At 45.7% G+C, this 17,171-nt stretch overlaps 1 protein-coding gene across 1 annotated transcript in view; it reads right to left on the bottom strand.

Annotated features, from left to right (window-relative positions):
• PRMT3 (protein arginine methyltransferase 3) overlaps window positions 1-11,445 on the bottom strand; it is a 186,546-nt gene extending 175,101 nt beyond the window's left edge. Inside the window, exons 1-2 of the mRNA XM_068261584.1 lie at window positions 11,349-11,445; window positions 3,704-3,830 (exon numbers count right to left, since the gene is read on the bottom strand). Of these exons, the coding sequence (XP_068117685.1) occupies window positions 3,704-3,830; window positions 11,349-11,370 (149 nt within the window). The 5' untranslated portion in view covers window positions 11,371-11,445. The remainder of the gene's footprint in view (window positions 1-3,703; window positions 3,831-11,348) is intronic.
• Between the last annotated feature and the right edge of the window lie 5,726 nt (window positions 11,446-17,171).

The following is a 17,171-nucleotide window of genomic DNA, read 5'->3' as shown; positions in this document are numbered from 1 at the left end:
AGTCCAAACCCTGTAGGGTCAGTCAAATATTATCTGCTTACTTTTTTCGCTGCAGTGGTCCTTTAACTCTTGAAATGCATGTTTTAAACTTGTATTTTTAACTTGCACTAAAGGTGACAGTTATGTGACCTCTTGGTTACTTTACTTCCCATATGGGGACCTGTACAGCACAAAGCGCACTGGGCAGGTCCTGGACACACCCCTTTTGAAGCACCTAGGGATGCTGTGTTGCTATTACAGGACACATTGGCCTCAATTCATTAAGCTCATCTCCTGTCTTTAATAACATTTCTAGATTTATCACCATGGTGATAAGGCATGCAGTATTCAGGAAACATTTTACCTCAGGCAAACCTAAAGTTAACTCTTCAATCCTTAAAATAACTCTAGAATTCTAACGTTAAAGACAGGCTGTTAATCAACTGAAAATAACTACAGAGGAGGTAAGTTAACTACAGAGGAAGTAACTTAACCTCCCTGGCGGTAAGCCCGTGCTGAGCACGGGCTATGCCGCCGGAAGGCACCGCTCAGGCCCCGCTGGGCCGATTTGCATAATTTTTTTTTTGCTACACGCAGCTAGCACTTTGCTAGCTGCGTGTGCAATGCGATCGCCGCCACTACCCGCCGATCCGCCGCTATTCGTCGCGCCGCGGCCGCCCCCCCAGACCCCGTGCGCTGCCTGGCCAATCAGTGCCAGGCAGCGCTGTGGGGTGGATCGGAGTCCCCTATGACGTCACGACGTCGATGACGTCATCCCACCCAATCGCCATGGCGACGGGGGAAGCCCTCCAGGAGATCCCGTTCTTTGAAGGGGCTGGGGGGATGCCGCTGAAAAAAAGAAAAAAAAACGGATTTGCTGCCCCCTGGCGGATTTTTAGCAAACCGCCAGGAGGGTTAAGGAATGGCGAGATAAGATAACTCTCCCACTGTGCCTTGGCAAGTTTTCTCTTGCCTTATTCTCTCCAGCATGATTTTAGTGAATTGAGGCCATGATGTTGTACATTATTATCTGGGAAAGCCCCATGAATTAGGCTGTATTATAACTTGTCGCAAGCAGTGTCAGTTTATAATGTATATTATTATCATCTGTCATTACTGGGTAGGCACACAAGAATAGTCTGGCAATGATAGCTTATTTTAGATTACCGTATATTATCTATTATTATTATTATTATTATTATAATAGAGTAATTACAAGGTAAACATGCAGGAAGTAAATGGAATCATTAGAAATTTGGGGTTATAAAAACTACCTATCAATTTTACAAATATCCTGTCATTAAAGGACCACTCCGGCACAAAAAAAAAAAAAGTAAGCAGAGCGGACAGGTTTTGGACTAGTCCATCTCCCCATAGGGGATTCTCAGTTTTCTTTGTTTTTAAAAGCATTTCCTAAATGGCAGTTGCTTCGTCTAACTGCCAAAATAATGTCCATGTGAGTAGGGAAGCTGGCTGGTATCTTACCATATTATTGCAGTTAAACTGCCCTTCAGGAAATGCTTTAAAAAAAAAATTAAAAAGAAAGAAAACCCTGAGAATCCCCAATGAGGAGATGACCTAGTCAAAAACCTGTCGGTTCTGTCAGATTTTAACTGCTTACTTTTTTTTTTCCTATTGGGACTTGAAAACACCATATACATCAAGCACAATGTGCGCTCTCCTTTATTTGGGTTTGACATCCTACTAATCACTAATATTTAAAACCTTAAGGCTAGTTTCACACCAGGACGTTGCGTTTTAGGGGACGTTATGGTCGCATAACGTGCCCCTAACGCAACGCCTGGGGCTCTCTGATGTGGACGTCAGAGTGAGCCGCGTTGTGCAGCTCACTCTGGCGTCCGTGATGCCATGATGCGTACTCTTGGACGCATGGGCATCACGTGGTCCCGCCCGTTTAATCGCCGCGCAGAGCGGCCGCTCCAGGAAGTAAACACTGCACGTCACTAAGTGCAGTGAATATTAATTAGCCATGTGCCTGGCCGCTCTCCGCTCCTCCCCAACTTTACTGAGCACGTGCAGGCAGTCTAACGCGGCTCTGCCGCTTATAAAGTACTGCATGCAGTACGTTCTGTTATGGCGCAGCGTTACTAAGTAACGCAACGTGGGCACTGTGAACAGCCCATTGATTTTTCATTGCTGTGCGGTGGGGTGCGTTACAGGCTGCACTAACGTCCCACTGTGAAACCAGCCTAAAAGGTCCACTCCAGCAAAAAAAAGTAGGCAGTTAAAATCTGACAGAACCGACAGATTTTAGACTAGTTCATCACCTCATGGGGGATTCTCAGGGTTTTCTTTATTTTCAAGAGCACTTACTGAATGGCAGTTGCTTCGTCCAACTGTTAAAAAAAGTGTGCAGCGAGCAGGAAAGCTGGTCAGCATCTTTATATAAATCCTTTTCAAGGATGTCTTTATAAAAAATAAAGGCCTTGCTGAGAATCCCCTATGGAGAGATGGACTAACCCAAAACCTGTCGGTTCTGTCAGATTTCTACTACTTACTGTAAGTGACAGCAACATAGGAGAACAGTAATGAATGGCTCATTTTAATGTGGAATAAACATACTTCCTTTTTGTATGTGTTTACATGTATTGTAAATTTTAATATTGTTTGCGATAGTGGTCCTTTGATGCTAATTGCACTAGTCCATGCTAGGGTAGAAGTATCTTCCCACTTTGATACATCCATCCCAGGCCTTGCTGGACCCCTCTTGAGGTCTTTATTGAGGGGCCGTTTCCACTAGAGCAAATCTGTGTGTGTTTTCTGCATGCAGATTCGCATAACCAATATAAATTAATGGGCCTGTTTCCACTTGTCAGAAATTCTGTGTGGTGGACTGTGCAGGAAAAATCTGCACGGCAGAGCCATCAGAATTCGCACACCGCAAGGCTAGTGTGCGATTCGCCTGTAAAGTAATTAATAGGAAAACGCATGCGTTTTCGTTATGCAAATTTTTCATCTGCATTTGCGTACGTTTTCGCCTAAAATGAATGTAAAAGCTCACAGGCACTGACATGGTTAAATTTGCATACTTACAAACAGATGCGAATTTTAACGCATTTTTTAGTTAAAATTTGCATACAAATTTGCATCTGCATGTGAATTCGTTTTTGCGTGTTCCGCAACGGAATCGCACCGCTCTAGTGGAAATGGGCCCTGAACATCACTGAAGCCTTAGTAAATCAAATACATGTAGTATAGCTCACACAAGCATATATCTCTTACAGGAAGACCATAGCCATAACCAGGGGCATAACTGGTTAATTTAGAGCCTATGGCAAACACTGAAATTGGTCACCCCCCCCCCCCCCCTGGTCGGAGCCCCCTTCCCCTCTAAAAACTGCATCCTCTCTCGCATGTACATGTGTTATGGTTGCCTGTGTTTTTTGGCTCGGGATATTGCTGAAGTTACTTTTTTGGCAATATCTTTATTTCCTCTCTGTCCTCTTTACTCTAAGTCAAGTGAGCATTACATACATAAATTAAGTAGCCATGTTCTCCAGATAACAGAATTGATCTGAGTTCTGAGTGACAGGAAGGCATGGGGTGCAGCACAGGGGCAGACATGGTGTCCATGGTGCTGTGGCGCCCATGGCATGAGCCATGCCTGAACCCCTCTAGATACGCCTCTGGCCATAACTATCACCGTCTTTCTTGGTAGGTGGCTTTATAGCGCTCTAGTTGTACTCGCTCCATGGTACCTTACCTCTCACAGAAGAGGCAACACACTTCTTGCTTCAACTCAGAGTCCGAGTCCTCCCAAGCGTCATCCCCCTCATCGTCCTCGCAGTCTATCAACTCTGGAGCATCATCATCGTCGTCGCTCGGCAACCCTAACAACACAAAGGGTAAAGCTGGGTACACACTTTCACATTTTCTTACAGTTTTTACAGATTGTTTCTGGTGTATACACTTATTTCAAGTAGATGCAAATTTATGCAGTTTGTAAATTAACCAATCAAAATACAGTAGGGCCCGGTTCACATTAGCGTTTCCAGGTCCGGCTTCCCCGGACCCGGAACGCTCAGTACACAGCGGATGGTGAATGGATACATTGTTAATCAATGTATCCATTCACACTCGTGCGCCATCCGGATCCGATCCGGGAACGCAGCTCCGGGACGGTCCGGCTTTTTTTTCCAACATGCGCTATTTTTCAGTCCGTCCTGGTGCAGCTGCGGACCCGGGCCGGATCCTGACCCTTCGCATGCGGCCATGCTGTGCAATGAGAAACGGATGTTTCTCATCACACTGGCAATAGGACTGGATGCTTCCAGCACCGGTCCTATGCCACTTGGGGGGCCCGGACTACATGCCGGTATCCCCCATGCTTGCGGTGCCTTTCTGGCACTGCAATGTACCGTATTTTTCGGACTATAAGACGCTCCGGACTATAAGACGCACCTAGGTTTAAAGGGCAAAAACCAGGGAAAAAAAAATACTAAACCTGGGTGCATCCATGGTCCAGGAGTGTCTTATGGGCCTTTCCTCCCCCCAAGATGTCTAAGTTACACTGCTAGGCTACACTAACAACTCCTGCTGCCTCCACAAACTATACTAAACTGCACTGCACTAACCCTTGCTGCCCCCCCAGCTACACTGCACTACACAACACTACACTACCTACACTACAGTACAGTACACAACCCCACACTACACAACCCCCACCCCAGCTACAATAACCAACAAATACAATAGCATTACATGAGATCTCACCAGCCTGGGTGGCAGTTGCTGGGTCCGGTCTGGGTGTCCATGCTGTCCTAATGAGGTGGTGGTATCAGCAGCAGCGTGATTCACAACGATCCTAAACAGCATAGGAGCTGCCTTTGATCTTTAATCTTACCTAGAGTGTCTAGCAGTGCGATCCCCATTGTTTCTAAGCGGCATTGGAGCAGCCGATGTAGTCTTCACAATGCCTGTCCTTTGATCTTCCGTCTGCCTCATTGTTCTCCGCAGCGCGATCCACAATGTCTCTAAGTGGATTAAGAATAGCAGTGGTAATCCTCCACAATGATTACTTTTTGATGTTGCCCAGCAGCCCCGCGATGCAAGCTGACATAGCACATCTTCAGCCGCTATAGCGGCAGAGTCCACAGCGGCTTCCGTACTGGTTTGTTTACTTTCATCATCACATGACCCCGGCGCACGTGCGCCGGGGTCATGTGATGATGCAAGTATGCAAGACAGTACGGAAGCCGCTGTGGACTCTGCCGCTATAGCGGCTGAAGATGTGCTATGTCAGCTTGCATCGCGGGGCTGCTGGGCAACATCAAAAAGTAATCATTGTGAAGGATTACCGCTACTTTTCTTAATCCATTTAGAGACAATTACTGACACATGAATTACACAGGTTTTGTGGCTAGGTAGATGCAGTTAAGGCACTGATTATGTGTAAATAGCCCCAGAACCTGTATAAAACTTAGATGTGTTAGTTGACAACATCTACTGCTCAACGAAGATGGGGCGGAGATTCCCGATGGGACACAAAAAGACATAGGATGAAGTAAAATGAACTTCGCCTGACCGCCCCCCGCTTCACTCAGTCCCATGCACGCCTCCAGGACTTCTCAAGAGCTGCTCCAACACTATGGACAGTGTTGCCAACTCATCCCTTTAATTACTGACACATGAAATATACAGGTTTTGCGGCTAGGTAGATGCAGTTAAGGCACTGAATATGTGCAAATAGCCCCAGAACCTGTATAACTTAGATGTGTCAGTAATTAAAGGGATGAGTTGGCAACACTGACTATGGAACTCCCTACCTCCACCCATTAGGGCAGCACCCTCCTTTAACATCTTCAAGAAGGCCCTCAAAAAAACTCACCTTTTCACTCTGGCCTACTACCCCTCACAAGTGCTCTAAACCCACAGCTGAACTCTGGTCCCCTACCGTTCGTGTCCTTACCTCTCCCCTCTAGATTGTAAGCCTTTGGGCAGGGTCCTCCTCCTTTTGTGTCCTACCTGATCATGCACCTCCATTACTGTGAACCCATGCTATGCATCTGAGTGAACCTAACTTGCCTAATCTCCATGCTCCCCTCCAGTGACTGACTAAGCATTACCTTGTACTCATACTGTGCTGCATGATCTGGTCTTTCTTGTATTCCTGTATTGTCATTTTGCTGTATGTCACCCCTAAATATTGTCTGTAACCTAAACTAATGTCCAGCGCTGTGTAATATGTTGGCACTTTATCAATGCAATAAATAATGAATAAATAAGTGATCTGAGAGCTTGTATGATTGAGGTGACCCAGCGAGACAGTTTATAGGGAAATCTTGCAAACGTGATTGGGTGGACAGGACTCTTTCAAACTTCAAGGTTTTAGGTAGGTTGTAGAAATATTACGACCACACTGTTCAGTCAATTAGAATGCGAGAGAGACCATAGGGAACAGTTCTCCAATCACAGCAGTGTCTACAACTTGAAGCATTCTAATTGGCTGTAAGGTGTGGGCGTATTATTATTACTACAACCTATCTGAAACCTAGCCGTTTGAGAGGGTGCTGTCCACCCAATCACATTAGCGAAATTTCCCTATGGACTTTCTCGCTGAGTCACCTCAACCATACTAGTGCCGTGATCTGTCCTGGTGGATGGCTAAAGGGGAGACCAGTGACACCAATACATATTTAGATGTCCATCCAAAACAGTTGGTGATGATCCAGACTCACCCATAGGGCATACAGAGATAATTTGCATATTCAATAGTGATGCATTGTGGGAAACCATAGTTGCTCACTTTAGGAGGACCGGAACTCTTGCACAGGACAGAAAGAAAACATAGAAATGCACCCTGTATGTACTTAGAGAGTGTAGCAGGTCTAATTCCCCTTAATCTTTAACTAATCAAAACTATATTTTGATCTGTCAGTTGTGTCAGCAGGCTGCCTCGGCAGAGCAGCAAATTTGTAAACACAGGATGTTAAGCCTATGTCTGCTTCCATGAAAGCAGGAAGTAGACACACTGCAGATTTATTGCAGGATTTGTATCAGCTGCAATAAAGAAATTATTTTCTTTAAAAGTTATTATGCTGTTGCTTATCTTTCAGAGCAGAGAGGAAGTTCTGAGTTCAGGTCCACATTAAAGCTGAATTATCACACATTCCTTCTTTTAACCTTCCTGGCAGTAAAAGCCGCGCAGGAGGTTTTTTCAGGCCCTGCTGGGACGATTTGCTTATTTTTTATTTTTTTGCTGAACGCAGCTAGCACTTTGCTAGCTGCGTCAGCACACCGATCGCCGCTATCCGCTCCGCCCCCCCCCCCCAAGACCCCGTGCGCTGCCTGGCCAATCAGTGCCAGGCAGCGCTGAGGGGTGGATCGTGACTCCCAAAGACGTCGGTGACGCCATGGCGATGGGGGAAGCCCTCCAGGAAATCCCGTTCTTTGAACGGGATTTCCTGATCGGAGATCGCCGAAGGCTCGCTACATGATTTAAAATACAAAAAAAAACTGCTGCGCTGCCTCCTGGAGGTAAACATTAGACCGCCAGGAGGGTTAAGAAGGCCAATTACACTGAGCATTGCTTTGCTTTTTCTGTCTCCTTTAGTCCCCTATACTTTCCTAGTGGTTCTGGGTCACCCCGTGCTGCTTGGGCATCCTGTTGACTCACCCATATGGATTATCGGTGAGATGCAAATATTTTAGGTTTCTACGGAACTAGAATGTAGCTGGAAAGTCAAGGGAACAAAAAACGAATTCGCTACAGAGCTTGTGTAGCTGCATGCACACCCGGAAAATGTATGTCTCATCAATCATCTGTGCTCACCAACAAGATCAGGGCACATAATACAAAGTATCACTCCTCCAAACACCTTAGGGCCTTTTTCCACTAGCCTGCGATTTGCGATTTGCTTCTGGTCGCAAATCGCAAGGTACATTAAACTAATGGAAACTGCAGCAGCAATTTACATTAGTGTGATCCGATTGCGATGCGATTTTGGTCAAAACGCAATCGTCGTCCTGCCGCGTTTTGTATGCGATTGAGCTGGACTATAATGAGTATAGTAGCGCAATCGCATGGTGGAAATTGAAACGCGATCGCGATCGGAATCGCGATCGCAATCGTGATCGCATTTCATAGTGGAAAAGAGCCCTTAAATTGTAGAGATGTACAGAGGCGCCAGGAGGATAAAATTCACTAAAAACCGCTTAAAACCTTCGGGAGGCGGCGGTGGACCAGCCAACCCAAAACAGACACAAAACTGTCGATTTCAGTAGAAAAGTCATTTATTCACATACTCCTAGAACAATTGGCAACGCGTTTCGCAGGCACAATCCCGCTTCTTCAGGCAATAAACAACAGGAGTAACACACAGCTTAGGGTCCAATCAGAGCTTGGTACCTGGCATGTCAGTGTGCAGCAGGAGGAAACCACTAGTGTTGGGCATTAGGAAAAGCTACGAGTCCATAGCTACTCATAATCGAAATTTGAATTAGCTAGCGCTGCCCGTAGCAGGGGTGAGGTTAACTTACCTATTTATTTATTGTATTTATAAAGCGCCAACATATTACGCAGCGCTGGACCTATGCTGCCACGTTCCACTCACGGTCTACGTAACTCCACTACTTCCTCCTGCAGACCCAGAAGGAGAAAACAGTGGAGTTACGCGGAGCATGGGTGGAGCGCATCAGCTATAAGCAGCATAGGTAAATTAACCCCCCACCTGCATCAGTTAACCCCCTCAATTCTGTATTTTGTATATTGGCGTATGTACACCATTGTCTGTATTATGTACCCCATGTTTTGTACAGTGCTACAGAATATGTTGGCACTATATAAATCAATAAAAACATTTGATTAATACGATGCAAAGCTACATTTCAACCCTGTTAATTCCAAGCATTCACTGAAAGTCTCATTTTTGCACGTCTCTAAAGGGGCCCATACATTGGTCGATTTCAGCCATCGATCGATTCTATAGAATCGATCAGAAATCAACTCTATCAAATTCCCCATTCGATCGATTTGCCGCCGATTTGATCTATCTGACAGGATGGAAAATCTAGGTCGATCTGCTGCGGCAGCAGATCAATGGCCCATAGAGTTGCATTGGATCTTATGCTGGGCATACACGGCGCAATAGTGGTTATCAATCGAGCCGCTGATGGCTCGATTGATAATATTCAACCTGTCCAATCACCGCGGTGGATTGACTCCGCACTCGATCCCCGCGGGCGGACAATGGAAGAAACGAGCGGTTGATAAGGAACTGCCCAGGGGGATGAGCGGGAATTGATCCACGCGCCTGCGTGGACTAGCAGGGACGCGCCGGCATTGAGCCTCGATTCCGCCGCAGAATTGCCCCATGTATGCCCAGCATAATGGCCCAATAATGCATTTAGATCGATTTCCAAAAATTTGTTCCTAGCATGTGGCACACATCAGATAGATTCCTGTCAGATTGGACTTGACAGGCATCTGCCAGAAATCTATCTGATGGTCGAATCTGCTGCAAATGATCTATAATGCTGGGAATACACGGTTCGTTTTTGCCTTCGTTTAAACCTTCGTTTCGATTGTGCCTTTTGTCCTTTTCGATCCCGAAATAATCAGTCATACGGTTAATATCACCACCCACGGTTTAGTTTTTTTTTCCGATTCTGATGGTTTCGTTTTTCCAATGATCGAAGGCTGCAAAGAAACTATAGTCTTTGGATTGGTCTGTGATCTTTCATTTTCAAAAGACTATAGTCTGATGTGTGTATGAGCCTTTAGGGTGATAGTCTTAGAAAGTCCGATACACAGACGCAGCGTTTGGACTCCAAGGCGAGCAACATCCAGTGTTGCTAACTCATCCCTTTAATTACTGACACATGAACTATATCAAAGACTATAGTCTTTGGAAAATGAAAGATCACAGACCAATCTTACCACCCTTCATGTAGTATGAGAGCCATACTCTACACAGTCTTTTCTATGGAGCTGAACTCCCCATCAGAAAAAAAATCTTTGCAAGATGCTGCACACAAAGATGCTGTACAGACACAAAAGATCAGTTCCTGCAAAAGATCTGTTCCTGCCAAAAATCCATTCCTGCAAATTGCAATGATAGTCTATGAGATCTGCAGATCATCATACACACATGATTTAACTGACATTCATCTGCAGATCAGATCCACCAGGATGGATTTTCAGATCTGCAGATGATTGCTTGATCTGCAGATGAATGTCAGTTAAATCATGTGTGTATGATGATCTGCAGATCTCATAGACTATCATTGCAATTTGCAGGAATGGATTTTGGGAAGAACAGATCTTTTGCAGATACTGATCTTTTATGTCTGTACATCATCTGTGTGTGCAGCATCTTGCAAAGATTTTTTTCTGATGGGGAGTTCAGCTCCATAGAAAAGACTGGTAGAGTATGGCTCTCATACTACATGAAGGGTGGTAAGATTGGTCTGTGATCTTTCATTTTCCAAAGACTATAGTCTGATGTGTGTATGAGCCTTTAGAGGCAGAGGATCAGCAGGGTAGCCAGGCAACTGGTATTGCTTAACCACTTGAGGACCGGAGTGTTAAACCACTTAACCACTTGAGGACCGGAGTGCCTGTAGGGGGTAAAGACCAGGCCATTTTTCAAGAAATAGGCCACTGCAGCTTTAATGCTGGGAATACACGGTTCGTTTTTGCCTTCGTTTAAACCTTCGTTTCGATTGTGCCTTTTGTCCTTTTCGATCCCGAAATAATCAGTCATACGGTTAATATCACCACCCACGGTTTAGTTTTTTTTTCCGATTCTGATGGTTTCGTTTTTCCAATGATCGAAGGCTGCAAAGAAACGAAACGAAAATCCCTTTTTACAGGGACGGACTAGCATAAACGAATGTATAATCGATCTGAACAGCCATCAAGCCTACCAATGGCTCGATTAGATGGATAAAGAGAGATAATATCAAACATGTTCGATCACTAGTCGTTCGTTTTTGGGGTCTATTAATCGAAACTATAATGAGATTATGACTATTTTCACATACGTTTTCAACACTCGATTCGTTTACCGAACGAATCGAAGGTTTAAACGAAGGCAAAAACGAACCGTGTATTCCCAGCATAAGTGTATGGCCACCTTAACCAAATTTAGCTGTACATGTAAGAAGGCAACCTCTAGGCAAGGAGACGCAGGAGGTGCTGGCAATGTGCTGCTGTTTGCATATGGGGGTCTCTCACACCTAGAAGGGGGTCTCAGCTTCACATGGATTTGAGGGAGGCAGTAATACAAGCCTGGTTTCCAGTCTGCCCCGCCAAACTAAGCAGCTGATGATGTGTGGAAAGAATGCACAAGCACACAGCTGTACACATCACCGCTGTCTCACTACACACCGCATAACACAGCACTCACGTGTCTCCCTGCACTGCGCCATCTTCCTTCTGTCAGTACAAAGCCCCGCCCACCAACATCCGCTCTGACCACGCCCACTGAGCGCACCACACTAGCTGTGACTGTGAAGTTCGGGTTGCAGCGCTCGGCTCTCGTAGCTACATCTCTCCCACTGTGACCCCGCCTACACACACTCCCCTCTGCGCCCAGGGCCAATGACAGAAGCTAATGTTTTCTGTCGTCTCTAAGGCCACGCCTCCCATAGCAGCAGCAAGGGTAATGTTATCAGCGGCGTGCCTTTTACTCCGCCCCCGCCAGGTAGAACTTTTGGGGGTTGATTGGCCACGATTATCCGTCCTGTGATTGCTTCCCCTGGGCACTGATGATTGATGCAGACGTGAGTGGTCTGAGGGAACTGCAGCTTCATGGTGGCCACTAACAACAATACAATCTTTTTCATCCAATCTTACAATTAATTTCTATGTAATATAATGCTGGGGATACACGGTTAGTTTTTCTTTATCAATCGAGCAGAGGCGTATCTAGGCAATATAGCGCCCATGGCAAACACTGAGATTGCGCCCCCCCCCCCCCCCCAACCAAGTAGTCACATGCCTCCAGATTAGTAGTAGTTTTTATTAAGTAGTTACACACCTCCAGATGCAATAATTCAGTAACCAGGTGCCTGACAATAAGCATTACAGTCAGGGGCATCAAGATCAAATAATTAGGTAGCCAAGTGCGGCAGAAGTTAGATTGTAAGCTCCTCTTGCACAGCCAGCCCAATCCCCCCCCCCTCCCCCCTCCCCACACAAGGTATACCTGCACCCCTGTAACAGAATTAGCAAATGCGTTGCAGATGACAAATGATTCCGATGAAAAATCACAACTAAATGATATCCCTGTGATGGTAAATTAGATGAGACAACAGAGTCTAACAGCATCTAATTCTGGAAATCCTGCTACTCTAACATCGTCACTCCACTAATGCCAAACATTGCTTCATACAAGAGTCCCAGAAATCAGCCTCCTGTGATGTAAAGGAAACCTGCCTATATTGAGCAGAATAGTGAACTGTGAATAATAAAACGTGATTCTGTAATATTATACATTGTTATTATACCACCAAAAGTGTGGATGGAATCACACAAGCAAATTACAAGGAACACAAGAGGCCCTGTAGTGACATATAGTAGAATGCAGTAAAGAGGTCCTGTAGTGACATACAGCAGAATGCAGTAAAGAGGCCCTGTAGTGACAGAGTAGAAAGCAGTAAAAAGGGCCCTATAGTGACATATAGCAGAATGCAGTAAAGAGGCCCTGTAGTGACATAGAAGAATGCAGTAAAGAGGCCCTGTAGTGACATAGAAGAATGCAGTAAAGAGGCCCTGTAGTGACATATAGCAGAATGCAGTAAAAAGGGCTCTGTAGTGACATATAGCAGAATGCAGTAAAGAGGCCCTGTAGTGACATAGAAGAATGCAGTAAAAAGGCCCTGTAGTGACATAGAAGAATGCAGTAAAGAGGTCCTGTAGTGACATAGAAGAATGCAGTAAAGAGGTCCTGTAGTGACATAGCAGAATGCAGTAAAGAGGTCCTGTAGTGACATATAGCAGAATGCAGTAAAGAGGTCCGTATAGAGACATATAGCAGAATGCATTAAAGAGGCCTTGTAGTGACATATAGCAGAATGCAGTAAAGAGGCCCTGTAGTGACATATAGAAGAATGCAGTAAATAGGCCCTGTAGTGACATATAGCAGAATGCAGTAAGGAGGCCCTGTAGTGACATATAGCAGAATGCAGTAAAGAGGCCCTGTAGTGACGTATAGCAGAATGCAGTAAAGAGGCCCTGTAGTGACATATAGCAGAATGCAGTAAAGAGGCCCTGTAGTGACATATAGCAGAATGCAGTAAAGAGGCTCTGTAGTGACATATAGCAGAATGCAGTAAAGAGGCCCTGTAGTGACATATAGAAGAATGCAGTAAATAGGCCCTGTAGTGACATATAGCAGAATGCAGTAAAGAGGCTCTGTAGTGACATATAGCAGAATGCAGTAAAGAGGCCCTGTAGTGACATATAGCAGAATGCAGTAAAGAGGCCCTGTAGTGACATATAGCAGAATGCAGTAAAGAGGCCCTGTAGTGACATATAGCAGAATGCAGTAAAGAGGCCCTGTAGTGACATATAGCCGAATGCAGTAAAGAGGCCCTGTAGTGACATATAGCCGAATGCAGTAAAGAGGCCCTGTAGTGACATATAGCCGAATGCAGTAAAGAGGCCCTGTAGTGAAATATAGCAGAATGCAGTAAAGAGACCCTGTAGTGACCTATAGCAGAATGCAGTAAAGAGGCCCTGTAGTGACCTATAGTAGAATGCAGTAAAGAGGACCTGTAGTGACATATAGCAGAATGCAGTAAAGAGGCCCTGTAGTGACGTATAGCAGAATGCAGTAAAGAGGCCCTGTAGTGACATATAGCAGAATGCAGTAAAGAGGCCCTGTGGTGACATATAGCAGAATGCAGTAAAGAGGTCCTGTAGTGACATATAGCAGAATGCAGTAAAGAGGCCCTGTAGTGACATATAGCAGAATGCAGTAAAGAGGCCCTGTAGTGACATATAGCAGAATGCAGTAAAGAGGTCCTATAGTGACATATAGTAGAATGCAGTAAAGAGGCCCTGTAGTGACATATAGCAGAATGCAGTACAGAGGCCCTGTAGTGAAATATAGCAGAATGCAGTAAAGAGACCCTGTAGTGACATATAGCAGAATGCAGTAAAGAGGCCCTGTAGTGACCTATAGTAGAATGCAGTAAAGAGGACCTGTAGTGACATATAGCAGAATGCAGTAAAGAGGCCCTGTAGTGACATATAGCAGAATGCAGTAAAGAGGCCCTGTAGTGACGTATAGCAGAATGCAGTAAAGAGGCCCTGTAGTGACATACAGTAGAATGCAGTAAAGAGGCCCTGTAGTGACATATAGCAGAATGCAGTAAAGAGGCCCTGTGGTGACATATAGTAGAATGCAGTAAGGAGGCCCTGTAGTGACATATAGCAGAATGCAGTAAAGAGGCCCTGTGGTGACATATAGTAGAATGCAGTAAAGAGGCCCTGTAGTGACATATAGCAGAATGCAGTAAAGAGGCCCTGTGGTGACATATAGTAGAATGCAGTAAAGAGGCCCTGTAGTGACATATAGCAGAATGCAGTAAAGAGGCCCTGTGGTGACATATAGCAGAATGCAGTAAAGAGGCCCTGTAGTGACATATAGCAGAATGCAGTAAAGAGGCCCTGTGGTGACATATAGCAGAATGCAGTAAAGAGGCCCTGTAGTGACATACAGTAGAATGCAGTAAAGAGGCCCTGTGGTGACATATAGCAGAATGCAGTAAAGAGGCCCTGTGGTGACATATAGCAGAATGCAGTAAAGAGGCCCTGTGGTGACATATAGCAGAATGCAGTAAAGAGGCCCTGTAGTGACATATAGCAGAATGCAGTAAAGAGGCCCTGTGGTGACATATAGCAGAATGCAGTAAAGAGGCCCTGTAGTGACATATAGCAGAATGCAGTAAAGAGGCCCTGTGGTGACATATAGCAGAATGCAGTAAAGAGGCCCTGTAGTGACATATAGCAGAATGCAGTAAAGAGGCCCTGTGGTGACATATAGCAGAATGCAGTAAAGAGGCCCTGTAGTGACATATAGCAGAATGCAGTAAAGAGGCCCTGTGGTGACATATAGCAGAATGCAGTAAAGAGGCCCTGTGGTGACATACAGCAGAATGCAGCAGGGGTTAGATTATAAGGAGGAGGGGTGAAGTGCTCACCTCTACCACTGACATTCCCGGCTCTCTGTTCCTGGACCTGGCTTAGAGTTAGATGTTCGCCACCTCCGCATCTTGTGCGTTCCTCCCATGCTAGATGCCTCCGGTGGCCGGTCTTCCGCGCCCCCGCCCGCCGGCTCTCTGTCCCTGCTGTCTAACTTTAGTTTAGCAGCAAGAGGCGAGACAGAGAAGGCGCACACTTCCCGTCCGGTGCGCTTCAAATGCAGGAAGTGGTTGATGACGTCACTTCCGCATGTGACGCGACGGTGTATGGAGTGTGCCCTCTCTGTCTCGCCTCTTGCCGCTAAAGTAAAGTCTGACAGCAGGGACAGAGAGCCGGCGGGCGGGGGCGCGGAAGACCGGAGGCAGCATGGGAGGGAAGCGCAAGATGCGGAGGTGGGAAGGAACGGGGGAGGGGGCGCGGGGGACCGGAGGCATAGTAGAAGAGCGGCAAGGATGCAGAGGTGGCAGGCAGCATGGGGGCAGGCATGGCGCCTATGGTGTGCTGGCGCCCATGGCACTAGCCATGCCTGCACCCCTCTAGATCCGCCACTGCAATCGAGCCGCTGATGGCTCGATTGATAATTTCCGACGTGTCCGATCACCGTGGCGGATCGATTCCGTGCTCAATCCCCACGGGTGGACAATGCAAAAAAAACGGACAGCTGATAAGAAGTGCCCACGGGGACGAGCGGGAATCGATCCCGGCGGGGACGCGCCGGCATCGAGCCCGGCGCATTATCTAACCGTGTATTCCCAGCATAAGGGAACTGCCTACATAATCCATTCAATATATTCAATTAGTTTACCCTTCTACTACATAGATTTGGTAAAATTGGATAAAAAGGTTGGATCATTAGTGGCCACTATTAAGGTGGTCACAAAACGATACGATTTCTAGCGAAAAAAATCGTTTGAGCAATCAGATAATTCTGATCGGAAGCAAAATCGTTCACTACACCATCAACTAACCAATCTTCGCTTTCTATCTATCACAACCAACAAGATAATCCAAATTTTGGTTTGACGAAAATCCAATCGGACGACTATTTTTATAATCGTTCATAATCGATTGTGCCCATCAAAGGAGATAATTTACAACCAATCCGATCAGAATTATCTGATCGCTCGAACGATTGTTCGCTAGAAATTGGACCCTTAGTAGCCACCTTCAGGCGAAGGGAGGAGATTTTTTTTCGACAACTGAAGATTTTTTGAGCATGGGTACAGGTGCACAATTACGCAAACGTTTAGCGACGAGCTGTGACAATGACCGATCACAGCGGATTGAATCTTTAAGATCCCCGACGACTGTGCACAAAGTACCGCAATCATTTGACTTCCTGTTTGTGCCTGTCAAGTGCCATCATGTGACGTAGTCAGGGGGACATCTTTGGATTCATCTTCCTCCGTCGGGTATTAAGCTTTAGGCCCTGTCCACACTAAGGATCACAAAACGCTGGCAAAATTGCTAGTGTTTTGCAGAGGGATTTTTTTGGCGATTTTCTTTTTTTTCTCAGGACACTTATGCAATTTTTAAAGAGACTACGTAACAAAAATTGCATCCTGTTTTTTATCATCCTACAAGTTCAAAAAGCTATTCTAATGTGTTCTGGCTTACTGCAGAACTTTGTACTTTCACAGTCTCTGTAATAAATCAACTTATCTCTCTCTTGTCAGACTTGTCAGCCTGTGTCTGGAAGGCTGCCAAGTTCTTCAGTGTTGTGGTTCTGGTATGAACTCCCCCTTCCAGACCTCTCTATGCACACTGCCTGTGTATTATTTAGATTAGAGCAGCTTCTCTCTTCTCTCTTATCTTTTACAAGCTGGATAAATTGTCCTCTGAGCTGGCTGGGCTTTCACATAGTGAGGAATTACAGACAAGGGCAAAGCTGTTTGCAGGAAGAAAAGAGCAGCCTGAAACTTCAGTGCATGAGAGATGCAGGGTGAAAGAAACACACAAATGATCTCTTGAGATTCAAAAGGAAGGCTGTATACAGCCTGATTGTGTATGGATGTATTTT

This window comes from Hyperolius riggenbachi, chromosome 11, assembly GCF_040937935.1.
Source record: "Hyperolius riggenbachi isolate aHypRig1 chromosome 11, aHypRig1.pri, whole genome shotgun sequence".
Classification (NCBI taxonomy): Eukaryota; Metazoa; Chordata; class Amphibia; order Anura; family Hyperoliidae; genus Hyperolius; species Hyperolius riggenbachi.
This window is presented reverse-complemented; position numbering and strand designations above follow the sequence as displayed.